The sequence below is a fragment of the Plecotus auritus genome (assembly GCF_963455305.1).
Source record: "Plecotus auritus genome assembly, chromosome: 8".
NCBI lineage: Eukaryota > Metazoa > Chordata > Mammalia > Chiroptera > Vespertilionidae > Plecotus > Plecotus auritus.
In genome coordinates, this window is record NC_137782.1 from 117362318 (window position 1) to 117379459 (window position 17142).

A 17142-nucleotide genomic window follows, 5' to 3' on the forward strand; every position below is an offset into this window, starting at 1 on the left:
GTCAGGGAGGGGTCAATAGGAGAAAAAGGAGACATATGTAATACTTTAAAAAACAAACAAAAATACATATCCATATTATCTGGTGTGGATCTGCCATTCTGCCATGTTACTTTTAATGGCTATGTGGCCTTCCACGTTATGAATGTAGCATAATTTATGGAAGCAGTCCCTGAATATTAAACATTTTGTTTCTAGGGTTTTTGCCATTATTATCAGCAATGTTTTCTGAATGCTGTTGGACCTAGTAAATGTGGCTCACTCGTGTGTTTTATTTTCACCAGTTAGATGAGCAATTTTTCTTTCGTTGGGGCATGAATTAAAGGGTGTGAGCAGGGAGGGAGACCTGACATGAACAAGAGTCCCCTCCCTGAATATGACACGTTGCAGAACTGCTCTCCAGACAGATCTTGCTCATTTCTGCTCTCACCAGCGGGGCTAGGGGCTCAGGACCACAATTTCTTCACAATAAAAACCTTCCTAATTTGAGAGTAAAAATAATTAAATTTTCACTTTAACTTACGTGAAACTTTAAAAATTGTAGATGTTTTTATGTGTAATGACTCTTTTAGCTAAAAGCTGAAAATTGAACAGTCTTAAACACACTAGTAAAACTTGTTGTTTTGACACAGGTATGCCTTCATGCCCTTAATTGATGATTCTGATGATGAAGTTGAAGAATTCATGGTAACATCTGAAAATTTAAGTGAGTGAGATGTTTTCTTACTGAGTGATAATTGTATATATTTTAACAAAAAGTATTATATCTTTACCTGTGATGTAAGGTCAGATACATTTTTTTTCTCATAAAATATTTTTAAAACTCTATCCGTAGAAACTTCTATTATGCTAGATACTCATAAAAGAGGAATCAGTAATGAAATTTTCAAGATTATTAATGTAGTTTGAGCTTTGTTACTGATTTGCTCTAGTGAGGTAGGTATACTGCTTTTCACAAAAATGATTTGGTATATATTCATCTTGCTGGTGATTACTCAATTTCTTTGAGTCACCTCTTCTTGCTCTTTAAAATTAGGCACATCTGTAATTTCCCAGTCATGTCCAAAGCATTTCTGATTATGGTTTTAGTGCTAATTTCATCTTTCTATTTAGTTTCTACATAGCATTTTATTAATTTTACCATAATACTCTAATCAATAATTTGAATAGAATACAATGCAACTCTTCCCAGAGGAAGATGAGAGAACCCAGAGTCTATGATACATTGTCAGTGTCCAGTATGCAATGATAAATTATTAGACATGGGATGAAACTGGAAACTGTGACCCATAGTTAATGGAACAATCAGTCAATAGAGATCAGGAGGTGGCATAGATATTACACTTAGCAAGGAAGATTTTAAAAGTAATTATTACAAATATATTAAAGAATCTACATGAATAGTTTGGTGAAGACAAGGAAATTTCAGAAAAGATGAAAACTTAGAAAAAGGAGAAGGAGAAGGAGAGAGAGGAGAAAAAGGAAGCACAACCAAATAGATAATACTATTAATTCTTCTTTTAAAAAAATACAGTATTATTTCTTGATGAATTATTAAATATGAGGCTATGAAGGAAAATATTTTATAATTTTATATACTTGTCTCTATAACATTTCTCATTATAGCTGAAGGAATAAAATTAAGGACCTCAAAAACGGTTTCCAATGGAACAGCTAAACCACCGACTTCTGATCATTTTGTGAGTAACACATGTTTAATAGTTCAGTTTTTAATACTTAAGAAATTGTCACTTTTATTGACCACCAGAAGAACATTTCTTTTTTTAATATTCACCTAAGGTGCCCTGGCCGGTTTGGCTCAGTGGATAGAGTGTCGGCCTGCGGACTGAGGGGTCCCGGGTTCGATTCCGGTCAAGGGCATGTACTTTGGTTGCGGGCACGTCCCCAGTGGGACGTGTGCGGGAGGCAGCTGATCAATGTTTCTCTCTCATCGATGTTTCTAACTTTCTATCCCTCTCTCTATTCCTCTCTGTAAAAAATCAATAAAATATATATATAAAAAAATATTCACCTAATGTTATTTTTCCATTGATTTTTTTAGAGAGTAGGAGGGAAGGGTAGGGGGAGAGAGCAAGACAGAGAAACATTGATGTGTGAGAGACACATCAACCAGCTGCCTCCTGACCAGGCCAAGAAGTGAACCCACAACCCAGATACATATCCTTGACCAGGAATTGAAACTGTGACCCTTTGGGCCACAGGCCAATGCTCTAACCACTGAGCAACCGTCCAGGGCAAGAGAACATTTTTTACTAATGTTTTTTGTATGAAAATAAATGTTAGCAAGTAGCAGCAATATTGGTTAAGCCTATAACCATAACTACTGTAGATCCTGCTGCTTCTGTGCTGTTCTCCAGCCAACAATAGCAGGAGCATCACCTGGGAACTTGTTAGCAATGCAGACTCTCAGATATCCCATAGCTGCCGAATCAGAATCTGCTCTCTAGCTGGAGTCCATAGGTGATTCCCCTGCCCATAAAGGTGGAAAAGCTTTGTTCGAGTAAAAGCTTGTGTTAGTTTTTTAACATTTGAAAGTGATTTTGAAGACATTTTGGTAACATTTGTTATCTGTTGGAAAGGGACTTTTACTATATTACCTATCCAGTTAAAAAAATTAGCATTTTTTAAAAAAACGGTGGAAGCTTGAACAAAACGACAAAATATAAGGCAGAGATTAGTTGTAAAGTATTTTATGTATATGATTTATGCAGAAAAGTGATAATTATGAAAGTAATTAAGCAAAATTGAAATGCCTATCAAACCGTTTTTGTTTTTTATTCTCACCTAAGGGTATGTTTTTATTTGTTTATTTTATTTTCATGGGTATATAAGAGTCTTTATTGTAGCCCAAGTAGCCATTGCCACTAATGAGCCATTAGACAAAGCAGCCCAGTAAAGTAGTCCTTGCTAATGCAGTAGCAAACACAGGAGCCATCCCAGCAAAAATAGCCAGCACTGGCTGGTCTGTAATACATCTTCCTCACAACGCAGCCCCCAACATAGGAGCTATACAGGAGCTAGCAACAGGCTGGTGAGTGGCAACTTATATACTAGTAAGTTCAAACCAGCTCAAACAAAAGAGGCTTTATGCCAAATAGTGTTTTTATTGATTTTAGAGAGGAAGCGGGGGAGAGAAAGAGAAACATTGATGTGAGAAACATTGGTCAGTTGCCTCCCATACATGCCCCTCCTGGGGGTCGAACCTGCAACCTAGGATGTGCCCTGACTGGAAATCCAACCTACAACCTTTTGGTGCATGGGACAGTGCTCCAACCAACTGAGCCACCTGGGAAGGTCTATTATACAGTTTTATATGGCTTTCTTACAATTAAAAATGTTAGATTAATACAGTGTAAAAATTCATGTATGCACATAAGTTCTGACAGGATAGATGACCTGTCAGAACAATTTTATTTGCTGGATTTAGTAAACTCTCTAAGTTTCATTTTTGGTAATTAATAATTATAATGTATTCTTTGAGTAGTTTTATGGTAATTTAAATAAATCTCAAGAAATTACAACAGTTTTAATTCTCTAGTGTTACAGTTTTTAAACTTTCAATATGTTAAGGTATTTTCCTCTTGTTTGCAAACACATCAATGGAAAGCCTTTTCATTTCTCTAAATTAAATGTATTCATTTCTTGATCAGAAGCCAGGGCCTGATCTCTCATTGACTTATTTCTGTTTGAGACTCAGAGAAATGGGGTTCCTATTAATACTGACTCAGTTGCTTTGTCTCTCTCTAGGTAAGCAAGTTGTTATTAATACTAGAACCAGAATAGTTAATGTATCCAGGTAGATCACAAAGAAACATTTTGATTTATTTTACATTATAAACCTAAATATTCATTATACCTTTTTTTTTCTTCTCTCTCTCAGTGAGGTAACTATAAGCAAGTTTCTGTTTTTTAAAAAAAAATTAGTCTAAATGACCTGCTTTCATTTTCTTATCCATAGAGAGGAGAGCATAAATATAAGTGATTTGACTTTTGTAAAGTTAGAATATTTGTACCATCCTCTTTTTTCTTTTGAAAAAATAAAAACTCATAATATAAAAACTTGAACAAATTAGGAGGCATAATAAATGCTCAGAGTAAAGAAATCAATACAAATCAATATTTTCTATTTTCTATTGTATAAATCCATTCTTTGTATTTTTATGTGTGTGTTTTTTTCTTTAGGATGAAAAATAACTGCACAGCTAACTAAAACCAAGAATATAAAAATTAAAAATCCAGATTTTTGTTTGCCTATTTAAGAAAATACTGGCATAATTTTTTGTGGCATTAGTGCCAACATCTTAGGATATGTACAAATTAAAAGAATGCCATGCATTTTAATTAAATGCTTAAATTTTATATACACTCTGTTTAAAAATTCTGTTTTCAAGTAATATTAAGCAAGAATGAATATGTAAATGTTTATGTCTCCAGGATGAAGATTTGAAGTGGGTGGAAGAAAATATTCCCTCTTCATTCACAGACGTGTAAGTATCCTGTTGGAGCTTGAATCTACGTTTTGGCCCGAGTGTGAAGGGATGAGTTCATACTTTGTCATGTGCTTTTCAGACCTCACACCTCCGTGTTTTTATAGCCCCCTTCACTAGTGAATTACTGGTTTACTTCACATTGAATTGCAAAGAAAACGCAGCCTTGCCTTGCTTTCTCTTTCTCCTCCCTTTTTCACTGTACAACTATTTTAATACTTGTGCGTTATTACCTATTCCAGCCTTTTCAGATCTAAGTTTATAGGATCAGAATCATTTTGTTTTAACTTTTTATTATGGAGAAGTTCAAACATGTAAACCACATATAACCACATGACCATGTATGATGAGGAAGCTCCTGGAGGAAAAACATGAGCATAGGAAAAATAGGAACTTTGAGCTATTCCTGGTCTTCTTTATCAGTATTCTGTTTGACACTGGAACTCCAGAGCCATTTCCGCAGTGGTGAGCCCAGGTCTTAGTCTCTGTGGCTCTGTCCATCTAGGAGAAAAATTGGTGGAGCGTAGTGTGCTCATATTCAGCTTTCATAGAGACACTGGCCTTTTAATAACATTTTCCCTTTTTTTTTTCAGGGCTCTTCCAGTATTGGTAGATTCAGATGAGGTAAAGAATTTTCACTGACTTCCTTGGGGCTATTATTTTCACAAAGTAGAAATGCATTTCAGTTGAAAGTTACTTTTTAAAACGATTGCAGAGTGAGCAAGCTGAAAGATAATGTACTGATTTGTGGGTGAAGTTTAAAGGAACTGGATCCTCACTGAAAGCAGGAGCAAGATAAATGCTTGTTGGTGTAAAAGAAGGGAAAAATTATTTTATGAGATTTTAAGTCTTTGATTTTCTACATCTTGTGTATAGGTAGAGTTTAAAAGATGGCAGTTTGTCTAAATTAATCTCATACTTGAAGATACTGTGTTGGGGTGTTAAATCAAGTTTCTGACTGATTTTCATTTACTAAGGAAATTTGAGTAAAGGATGTGGATTTAGGAAGGTTTTTTTTTTGGGGGGGGGGGTGGGCGGGATTAGTTATGGATCATCTGGACCTTGGAATGTAGCCCAAGTCAGGCGGAGTGTGAAGTGTAAGAATGAGAGGAGGGATGCGGGGCGTGAGTCGAGGGCGGTCAGTGGTGCTGAGGAGTAACTTGCATGGTGGCTGAAGAATGAGGGACCCTGCAGTCTGTTCTGTTCACTGAGAGGCAGTGCCGGTACTTTGCCATCAGCCTGGTTGGTGACTCTGTTGTGGGATGGGGAGTTTACAAAGGCTGCAGTGTACTTGTACCCAGGTGCAAAACGGTCAAACTTCAGGATTTATAATTCTACCATGGAATTATTCTTAAAAGAGCATTTATAGTATTCATTTGATAAATCATGCTTTCTAATTCAAAAGTATGTTAATTGGTAAAGAGAGGTGAATCCCTAGATGAACTGTCCCTGCCTCTCCCTGGTGACTGACCTCAGGATGTGTTCTAGCTAGTGGAATGTTGATGTTCCCTGTACTTCTCAGCGGGTAACTGACTAGACGTACTAGGGAGTATGGGTTATGTGGTTTTATTTTCTATACCTAATATTTCTCTGTATATTGTGGAATATACCCAGTTCTCCACAAAAACCATGACTGTTGAAAGATTAGAGAATTTTGTTAGATTCTGGAAGAAGTATCAACATTTTGATGAAAATCTTTTATTTATTTATTTTTTTCCTTTTAGGAAATTATGACCAGATCTGAAATGGCAGAAAAAATGTTCTCTTCAGAAAAGATAATGTGAAACCTATTTAACAGTGGATGACTCCCAGGACTAAAAGAGGTTACACAACACGTTTTTATGGCGGTATCTTGGAAATCTATGTATTCAAATTGAAAATTCAGTGGGTGGATGGGTTCTGTACCCTTTTTAAGCTGGCTCTTGAATGTCAGTTTAATGTCCATTAAATTGCTCTACTTGGAAATAATCTAAGAAAAGTATTTTGATAAAACATATGCCCAAAAGCCCTAAGCTGATGGGTGGCAGATGTATGGATTGGGTTGTCTCTTTTTTCTGGAAAATATGGCAGTTCCAGATTTAAGCATTATTTTTACATAAACACTCCTACTATTCTCCCACTGACCTTTGAGGCAAATAAAGCGTGGCCAAACACTGCCTCCATCTCTTGGGTTTATAGGCACTAGATGCCATAGTAATTTCCATTGACTTTTATACTGAAGTGACTTGATAATAAGAATGTGGTTAACGATGGAACATCGGACATTTATGTGGCTAGGAGCTGTGTGTGAGGGTGCACACATTTGCACAAGCCCTGTTTGTCATCACTGTGCACATCAAATCCTGGACGTCTTCACTCTCTCAGCTCAGTGGACACAAGTGCATGGAGAGAGTGGTCTTGAGGGTCACTTCCAAAGATTTGCTCTGCCACTGTCCTCTCACTCAGGCTATACGTGCATGTGCTGCTGCTGAACCTGCTGGGGCAGGAGGTGGACACCTGGCTAGTGGCTCCCCCAGAGCACGTCCTCCCGACCAGCTTGGCAACCGTGGAGGAAACTAGAACCTTATCATGTATGTAATCTTGCATAGTACTAAACGGTACAGTACATCACTGTTAGTCTTGTAATTAATGTCTTAACCTTCAACCATGTTTTATACATTATTTTATTTTGTGTAACTTGAAATTTTTCTAATGCAGAACATTCTAAATTTGAAAGGCAGTTGAAAGTTGTCTGATGGAAGTGTGAATATTTGCTGCTTTCATGATCAAAGCTCTAGTGGACGTTTAGAGTAGGAATTAAAGCTAGAGTCATACATGTCTTTCTTGTGAGTGAAGAATGATCCCAGAGATTTTGATAGAGAAGCATTACAGTACAAACACTTAAATATAATCTTTCTTTTTTATCTCATTGTGAAGCCACAAAACAAACTTTTTTCTTTAGAATTTACTTCTCATTTACCCATTTCACAGGGGCTAGTAAAAAAGATTTATTTCCAGTAGTAATGTCTCTTAAAAGATACTTTCAACTTTATTTTCAGTTGTGAATATCAAGCAGTGTTGTACATTTCCCAGCATTCATGTCCTTCCTGAGGGTGTAGTTCACCCTTACCCCAAGTTGTTTCAGACCCAGAGGTGACCACTGTCCTCTTGTTCCTAAAATTTTTACCTAATGCCACTGCCCAGATTTCGAGACAGGTTCACTCCCAACTCATACAGCTGTAGCTGAATTCTGAATGCAGAATCCTGGGCATCCAGCCAGCAGGAGCTGCCAGCTAGTGGGGTGGGAGTGGGAACAATGGCCAGTGTGAGACCGGAAACTGCCTCTGACGGAACCTTAATAAGTGTTTATAAAAACCCTGTGTTCTGCAGCTGGAAAAATAAATGTTGGACCCTGGATGGCTTAGCCTGAGGCTGAAATACAGGCTATCCTTGTCACCCAGAGAAAGTAGGTTCCCTCCTGATGGCCTGTCAGAAATATTGTTTTTTCAAAGGCATGCACTGTGCCTGTCGCCGCCAGTGATCACTGTGTCCTCGGTTGATACCTTGTGTCCTGAATAGAGGATTCCTGTGGAGGGCCTTCTGAACCCCCTCATGTGAACAGGAGGGGGCGCCCTAGGGCTGAGTAGTTCATACAGAGGACCTGGGGAGAAGTGACACCCATGGCCACCGTGCAGCTGTCATCCTGCTTCTGCATGAAGGTTCCAGAAACTGGCCATCCAGGTCAGATTAATTTCTTAGGATGCCATCAAGATGGGCCTTCCTGTTAAGGAAGGGATCTGAGGACCAGAGTCCACTTTTATGTTTTTCTAGGCAAAATGCTTAGAAAAGCATTTGCAATTCATGTTAGATTTATATGCTGTGTAAAATTAAAAGGGAATTTTCGTGATTTGAGTTAGTTGGTATCTGCTTTAAAAGATAGTTAAGTTAATTTATTTCAAAAATAAAAAAAACAGATGAGTACGTGATTTTTTAAGGCTGAGAAGTGTTTCCATACGTTTCCTATAAAGAAAATAATTTTTTAGATCTTTCATGTCCTGTAGAGAATATCGACTTGCCCCCAGTAATATGTTTGCACTACTAGAATATCGAGACTGAAGTGTAAAAAATGTACATACAAGGTGATTTTTATATCCTTTTCTAAAAAGGGGTTTGCGTCTACTGTGCTAGGCTGCATATAACTGGTCTAAAGTTGAGATGTGCTAGTTTATAAGTCGCTGGCTTTGGTACTTGTGTCTTTGCATGATCAGTAGCATGCAATAAGCAGTACGAAACACCAGGCCTTATACTGACAATTAAAGTTCTCAGCATATCAGATGTATATAAGTGACAAATGAGACTTTTAAGGAAATGTACATATAACTCACTATACACTAAGAAGCTTCCTTAGAATTAGGAAAACATGTATTTGAGGAGAAAGGTTAGGGGCTTAAGAAGTTATATTTTTCTATTTTAAATGGTTAAATTATTGTATAATTTGGAAAAAGTTGCTTTGAATGTAGGACAAAACTATTTCAAAGATTTTTGTTTGAAAAAAAGGATATATTTTGTGCCTTAATATTTGTTCTGACTTTTAATAAATTGCTTTCTGAAGTTTTTGATGATTGATTCTTGATAATATCTATTAGTGCTAGATTGTATAAATCTACACTATTTGATGGCAGGACATAAAATTTTTAAAAGAGGAGGTACAGAGAGAGAAACCAAGATGGCGGCATAGGTAAGCACCTAAACTGCTGCCTCGCACAACAATTTCAAAACTACAACTAAAAGACAGAACGGACACCATCCAGAACCACAGGAAAGCTGGCTGAGTGAAAATTCTACAACTAGAAGGAAAGAGAAAAGCTCACAGAGAATTGGAGGTACGGCAAAGGGTCTTTGTGCACACAGAGAGGAAGGGCGGCTGAGAGCCTGGCTGACTTTCTCTGGCGGAAGGGGGAAGGAAGCCCCCGACCACACTGAACCTCAGTTCTGACTGCACTGAACCCCAGTCCTGGGCGAAACCCCGAGGACCCAGGCTCATACAGGGGGAGTCTGGACTGTCAGGTAGAGAGAAAGGCACCCAGAGACTCAGAGACCCGGGGGAGCCCCGGCAGGCAGGTGTCTGGAGGCGCGCGTGCCAGTATGCACAAAGGCTGTGGAGGTTGCCACAGGCTTTTCCTAGCAGAAGGGAGTCGGAAGCTCCTGACTGCACTGAACCCCAGTTCCAGGCGAGCCCCTGGGGACCCACGCTCTTGTGGGGGGAATCTGGACTCTCGGGCGGAGACTCGGGAGCCGGGGAAGGCACAGGTCTGGAGGCACGAGCTCGCAAGGGCAAGGCTGACTGGAAGCCAAGGCTGTCTGCTCCGCCCTCAGACTCCACCCCATCCAAGCTGAGCACAGAAGCTATTGCAATTTGGCAAGTCTAATCCTATAAGGCTGTCTCCAGCACCGAACTTCTCCCAGCATAGACACAGCTGATCCTTACAGCCAACTGGCCTGGAGGTCAATTCCTCCCAGTGATACCAATAACAATCAAGACTTTAACTACAACAAGGCTGTACACACAGTCCACAAAGGGGTGCACCAAGAGTGTCCACCTCAGGTTAACTGGGGAGGCCGACCCACTGGGCCATATAGGAAACCTAGCACACAAATCTACCCTACCAACTCAGGGAAGCAATGAAAATGCGGTGTCAAAGAAACAGATCACAAACGAAAGAAATGGAGGAAAACAAACGACTGGATATAGAATTCAAAACCACGGTTATAAGGCTTTTCAAGAATATCCTAGAAAAGGCCAATAAATATAACGAGACCCTCGAAGATATGAAAAAGGACCAACTAGAAATTAAACATACACTGACTGAAATAAAAAATATTATACAGAGACCCAAAAACAGACAAGAGGAACACAAGAATCAAGTCAAAGAATTGAAATACAAAGAAGCAAAAAACACTCAACCGAAAAAGCAAAAAGAAAAAAAAATCCAAAAAGTTGAAGATAGTGTAAGAAGACTCTGGGACAACTTCAAGCGTACCAACATCAGAATTATGGGGGTTCCAGAAGAAGAGAGAGAGCAAGATACTTAAAACCTATTTGAAGAAATAATGACTGAAAACTTCCCTCACCTGGTGAAAGAAATAGACTTACAAGTCCAGGAAGTGCACAGAACCCCAAACAAAAGGAATCCAAAGAGGACTACACCAAGACACATCATAATTAAAATGCCAAGAGCAAAAGACAAAGAGAGAATATTAAAAGCAGCAAGAGAAAAACAGTTAATTACCTACAAGGGAGCACCCATACGATTGTCAGCTGATTTCTCAACAGAAACTATGCAGGCCAGACGGGAGTGGCAAGAAATTTTCAAAGTGATGAATAGCAAGAACCTACAACCAAGATTACCCAGCAAAGCTATCATTCAGAATTGAAGGGCAGATAAAGAGCTTCACAGATAAGAAAAAGCTAAAGGAGTTCATCAACACCAAACCAGTATTATATGAAATGCTGAAAGGTATTCTTAAAGAAGAGGAAGAAGAAAGAAGTAAAGATAAAAATTATGAACAACAAATACATATCTATCAACAAGTGAACCTAAAAATCAAGTGAATTAAAAACCTGAGGAACAGAATAATATGGTGAATATAATAGAATCAGGGACATAGAAAGGGAGTGGACTGATAATTTTCAGGGGGAAAGGGGTATGGGGGGGGTCAGGAAGAGAGTGGACAAAAATCATACACCTATGGATGAGGACAGTGCGGGGGAGGTAAGGGCAGAGGGTGGGGTGGGAACCGGGTGGAGGGGAGCTATGGGGGGGGGAAGGAGAAACAATTGTAATAATCTGAATAAAGATTTATTTTAAAAAAATAAATAAAAATAAAAAAATAAAATAAAAGAGGAGGTACAGCTGTCAATGTAAAAAACATCCAAACCTGTAAGGATTTGTATGAGTTTATTTGAGCCAAACAGATGACAGTTGTTGGGAAGCAAAATCTCAACAGATTGAGAAAATGCTCTGGAAAATGTAAGTTTTACTACTTATTTTATACTTTATAATCAAAGGAGGAGACATAAGAGGGTTACATGAAATCCACTGGTGATAGATTAGGGAGGCGGGAGAAAGCAAAGCAGGGAAATCTCTGAGGTTGAATAAAAAGTAAAATGATAGACACATACTTCTTTTACATAGGTGGGTATAGGATAACATGATAACAGTAACAGTGAGGGGATTTGTGGTCTCTGCTCTGGTGTGGTTGTGCTTCCAGAAAAAAAGAAACTACTTTGAGATTCCAAAGGTATATTACCAGGTATGTTTATCATAAATGCAAAAAAAGAAAAAGAAAACAGACAGGCTCCATTAAGGTAAACATTGACCTTTGTCATGACTCCCTGCCATGAGCAGCTTTTAGTTAGAAAGTTTTAATGTCCGACCATCCTCTGTGGGTACTTCAGGTCTCTGCGTTTGTAAGGCTGCAATGCAGGCCTCCCCTGGGCTTGTCAGGTTTATGTGGCCCCTATTTCATCCACACAGCTAATTAGCAAACATGGAAAGGTGTTCAACCTCAGTAGTGATCAAAGAAATGCAAAATAAAAAGATGGGGAAATTTTAAAAAATCAAATTGACATACATTTATACCATTATATATTTGTAAAATCCTTTTGCTTTCAAAGTCTGATGAAATGAGTATATTAAGATAGTAATGTAATCGATTCAGTCTTTGTGAAAAGATGTTCAACAGTGTGTTTATAACCTGTGAATAATGCCAATTCTGATGATGTTTTTATATATATTTTTTGTTGATTTCAGAGAGGAAGGGAAAGGGAGAGAGAGATAGAAACATCAGTGATGAGAGACAACCATTGATTGGCTGCCTCCTGCACATCCTTCACTGGGGATCAAGCCTGCAACCCAGGCACGTGTGTTTGACCAGAATTGAACCTGGGACCCTTCAGTCCACGGGCCAATGCTCTATCCACTGAGCCAAACCAGCTAGGGCAATGATGTTTTTTAAATGATTCAAATATAGAATAAGGCTTCTGCACAAAAATGTTCATTTTAGCATTATTTAGAGAGTGGAAAGTGACTTACAATTTATGGAATAATGCTACTTTATGGAATAGCCTGCAACCATTAAATTATTATGAAGAATGTAAAATATACAAAAAAATACTTATTGTGGAAATACATTACAAAGTCACATATGTGACTGTTGTCCATGTGAACAGGAAGGACTGAGTGGAAAAGCCTCACAGTGGCACCATGGTTAGCGTTTAGGTTCAGCTCGGCTGTGGTCACAACCTGATCACAACATTTCTGTAGTTAAGGCAGAAAAAGTGTTTCTTGACTGTAGCAGTTCTAGGGTGGGTAGAGAGGTGTGCAGGGCAAGCCTCTCCTTCCGCCCCCCAACCCCAGTCCCTCCGGGACCCAAGGTTTATTTCTGTCTGTGGGCCACCATCTGCAGGGCCTGTCACCTGCATCCAATCCTACAGAAGGACAGTTCATGCAGCCTGGGAAGTTTTGTGGGGCTCAACCTGTGCGTGGTGCACATCACTTCTCAGCATATTCCATTGGCAAAAACTTAGTCACATGGCCACACCAGACTGCCAGTTAGACTGGGAATGTCAGCAGCTCTGTGCCTGCCTGCTATTCTCACTCTGTGAAAGGAGAGGATGGATGATGGATTTGGGGGACAAGCAGTGGCTTCTACCACAGATGATTTTTGGGTCAATGGACAAGGGGAGACTTAAAAGCCTATGTCTTCCCAATTTTCTCAAGTAAACATTGAGAAATAATTATGTAAAAAGTGATAGCTCAATAATGAGGCTATTTGATATCAGAAGCTCTAGAAATAAGTGTGATCTCAGATCACAGCTTATTCCATTAATAAATAAAATCCATCTTGTCCTAAGTAGATGGGAGCAAAGAGTTTTCTTCCTGGAAATTCTGCCAGTCTTAGGAGTATTCCCAGAGGAAAAGCAGGGTCTGTGGGAATAATAGTGATGGTAACTTAGGGAGTGCTTAGTGCAGGCTTTCTTAACCATTGTAGTCTCATAGTACCCATGTAACAGGTCAGCCAGCTAGTGTATAGAGGAGAAGACAGATAGTGGTTAAATTATTTGCCCAAGGTCACCCTCCTGGCAAGTGACAAGCTGCTGTAATGGTGCTGGGAAGAGTGGTCAAAGTCCTGGGAGACAGGAAGTTTCACTTAACAAATAAGTGTTTGCTTGTTTGTTAAGTAAGTAAATATGTCTCAGGTGCCTGGTGCACAGGCCTTCAAAAGACAGCCCAGGTTGCCATGAAAAGTGCAGCAGTTTTTGGCTCAGTGGATAGAGCATCGGCCTGCGGACTGAAGGGTCCCAGGTTCGATTCCGGTCAAGGGCATGTACCTTGGTTGCGGGCACATCCCCAGTAGGAGGTGTGCAGGAGGCAGCTGATTGATGTTTCTCTCTCATCAATGTTTCTCTCTATCCCTCTCCCTTCCTCTCTGTGAAAAATCAATAAAAATATTTTTTTAAAAAGTGCAGCAGTTGTCAGGTGCCTCTGAGACAGCTGAAACAAGTGCCCCACATAAAATCCAAACACATTCTAAGACTTATGTACACATGTTAGAATGAAGTTGCCTAGGACAAGTTCTGTGCCCCTTTAGTGATGCTGAATTTACACATAAATTCCTACTAACAAAAGCTGCTAGGATACTCAATTCAGGTGTAAATGAGTGACAGTGTTTCCTTTAAGTCATTTTGGGAAGGTAGTAAGAAATTTATGTGCAGGAAAGATTTTATTTTTTTATTTTTTTTTTAAATATATTTTATTGATTTTTTACAGAGAGGAAGGGAGAGAGAGTTAGAAACATCGATGAGAGAGAAACATCGATCAGCTGCCTCCTGCACGCCCCTACTGGGGATGTACCCGCAACCAAGGTACATGCCCTTGATCGGAATCGAACCTGGGACCCTTTAGTCCGCAGGCCGACACTCTATCCACTGAGCCAAACCGGTCAGGGCTACAGGAAAGATTTTAAAAGCACCCCAGCAGATGGTGCCAAAGTAACATTTCTGAAGAGATCTAATCTCAAAATTTTTTGGTCTCGAATTCTTGCATTTAAAAAACTTACAAATTTATATTTACTTATTAAAATACCATTAAACAAATTTTGACATGAAGTAAAAATCTAAAATGTACACACGGAGTCCCTCCATCCTGGCACCACACTTATCGTTTTGGTATATTTCCAGTCTCCCTCAGAACGTGAAAGCTGGAAGGTGCTTCAGATAGCACCTTACAGACAAAAAAATGGGGGACCACAAAGCTTCTTTGGCCCCGGGTCCCTCAGGCCAGAGTTGAAGCCTGTCTCCTAGGTTGCTCTTCTCACCTTTGGGTTCTTAGGGCCAGAGGAAGAGAGAGACAATGGGAGGGCTGAACTGCACACCAGAACTTGAAATACACTTTATATGCTTTGGTTATCTCTTGCTGCATGAATTTATGTGACTTTGTTATCTTTCAGTCTAGTCTCCAAATTCCTGTTTCCATAAACAGCCCTTATTCTGATGCTCTGTTGCTTAATTTGATAAGTGGAGATTTCTTTGGGGCAGAGTAGAGTCCAGAGAGTTAGGGGCCGTGTCTATTTTTAGCACTATGAACATACTGAAAATAAGACATTCTATTCCATATACTGTATTTCCCCTTAAAAAAAAAAAAAAAAGCTTTGGGTATTAACATATCTGCTTCCAAAGACTTATTTTAGACATGTTAAGATGAGAGTGAGCCTGGCTGGAGTGGCTCAGTTTATTGAGCATCGTCCTGTGCACTGAAAGATTTCCAGTTCAATTCCCAGTCAGATTGTGGTCATACAAAAGGCAACCAATCAATGTTTCTCTCTCTCTCCCTCTCTGTTAGCAGACTCCACACACCCCTCTGAGGCTGAAAACAGAAAACTGAGATTTCTGCTAAAAGGAGAAAAAGTTTAGATTAAGTCCAACCATGTAAACTTCTTGTTTAAAAAGTAATTTGGGCCCTAGCTGGTTTGGCTCAGTGGATAGAGCATCAGCCTGCGGACAGAGGGGTCCTGGGTTCGGTTCCGGTCAAGGGCACATGTCTGGGTTGCGGGCTTGTTCCCTATTGGGGGAGGCACAGGAGGCAGCCAATCAATGATTCTCTCTCATCATCGATGTTTCTATCTCTCTTTCCCTCTCCCTCTCTGAAATCAAAGATATTTTTAAAAAAGTAATTTGGGGGTAACGTCAGAAAATGGGGGACTAAGGACCTCTGAAAGCTATTTCCTTCATAAAAATGTAAGAACAGTTGAATATATGATGGCTGAAAATTCCCCAAATTTGTTTTAGAAACCCTCCATCTATATATCCATGAAGGTTAGCAAACTCCACGTTGAATAAACTAGAGGCCCATAAATCATAAACTGTCAAAGTCAAAGACAGGCCTGCCCGGCGTGGCTCACTGGTTGAGCATCGACCTATGGACCAGGAGGTCACAGTTCGATTCGATTCCCTGTCAGTCCATATGCCCAGGATGCGGGCTCAATCCCTAGTGTGGGGCGTGCAGGAGATAGCCAATCAGTGATTTTCTCTCATCGATGTCTCTCTCTCTCTCTCTCCCCCTCTCCCTCCCTCCCTTTCCCTTCCTCTCTGAAATCAATAAAATATATATATTTAAAAAGTCAAAGACAAATAATTTTTAAAGAATAAGGAAGAAGTGACTTATATAAAAAGGATACTCAATAAGGTAAGCTGATGTCTTACTAGAAACTTTGGAGGAAAAAGACAATGGGATGACATATCCAAAGTTCTGAAAGGCTGGCGGGGGCGGGGGGGGGGGGAGGAACCTGTCAACCAAAAATTCTATATCTAGGTAAACTATCAATAAAAAAATGAATAAAAAAATAAAGACACTCCCAAACAAAAACAACCCAGAAAATGTTGTTGCTAGCAATCCTGCCCTATAAGAAATATTAAAGGGAGTCTTCCAGGGTGAAACAAAAGAGCACTAAACAGTAACTCAAATCTACGTGAAGAAAAAATATGTAGGTAAATATAAAAGACAGTGTAAATGTTTATTTCTTTATAACTACTTTTTTCTTCTTTCAAACTTAAATCTTTATTAAATAAATAATTATAAATCTAGGTTGATGGGTACAAAATGTACGAAGATGTAATTATCCTATCTAATAAAAGAGTAATATGCAAGTTAACCATCACTCCAAGACACAAGATGGCTGCCCCCATGTGGATACAAGATGGCTGCCACAAGATGGCCAGCAGGGGAGGGTAGTTAGGGGTGACCAGGCCTGCAGGGGAGGGCAGTTGGGGGGGACCAGGCCTGCAGGGGAGGGCAGTTTGGGGGGGCCAGGCCTGCAGGGGAGGGCAGTTGAGGGGGACCAGGCCTGCAGGGGAGGGCAGTTGGGGGGACCAGGACTGCAGGGGAGGGCAGTTGGGGGGACCAGGCCTGCAGAGGAGGACAGTTGGGGGGGACCTAGGCCTGCAGGGGAGAGCAGTTGAGGGGGAACCAGGACAGCAGGGGAGGGCAGTTAGGGGTGACTGGGCCAGCAGGAGAGGGCAGTTAGGGGTGACCCGGCCTGCAGGGGAGGTCAGTTTGGGAGGACCAGGCCTGCATGGGAGGCAGTTAGGGGCAATCAG

At 39.9% G+C, this 17142-nt stretch overlaps 1 protein-coding gene across 4 annotated transcripts in view; it reads left to right on the forward strand.

The window, feature by feature from the left end:
* TMEM87B (transmembrane protein 87B) overlaps nt 1-9096 on the forward strand; it is a 52115-nt gene extending 43019 nt beyond the window's left edge. For 2 of the 4 annotated variants that reach the window (XM_080683386.1, XM_080683385.1), the window contains exons 15-20: nt 630-703; nt 1624-1697; nt 4453-4505; nt 5099-5129; nt 6230-6328; nt 6951-9096. In XM_080683386.1, the coding sequence (XP_080539512.1) occupies nt 630-703; nt 1624-1697; nt 4453-4505; nt 5099-5129; nt 6230-6289 (292 nt within the window). In that variant the 3' untranslated portion in view covers nt 6290-6328; nt 6951-9096. Of the gene's footprint in view, nt 1-629; nt 704-1623; nt 1698-4452; nt 4506-5098; nt 5130-6229 lie in introns of all 4 variants that reach the window. The other 2 variants (XM_080683383.1, XM_080683384.1) reach the window with 1 other exon arrangement.
* Nucleotides 9097-17142: the final 8046 nt, after the last annotated feature.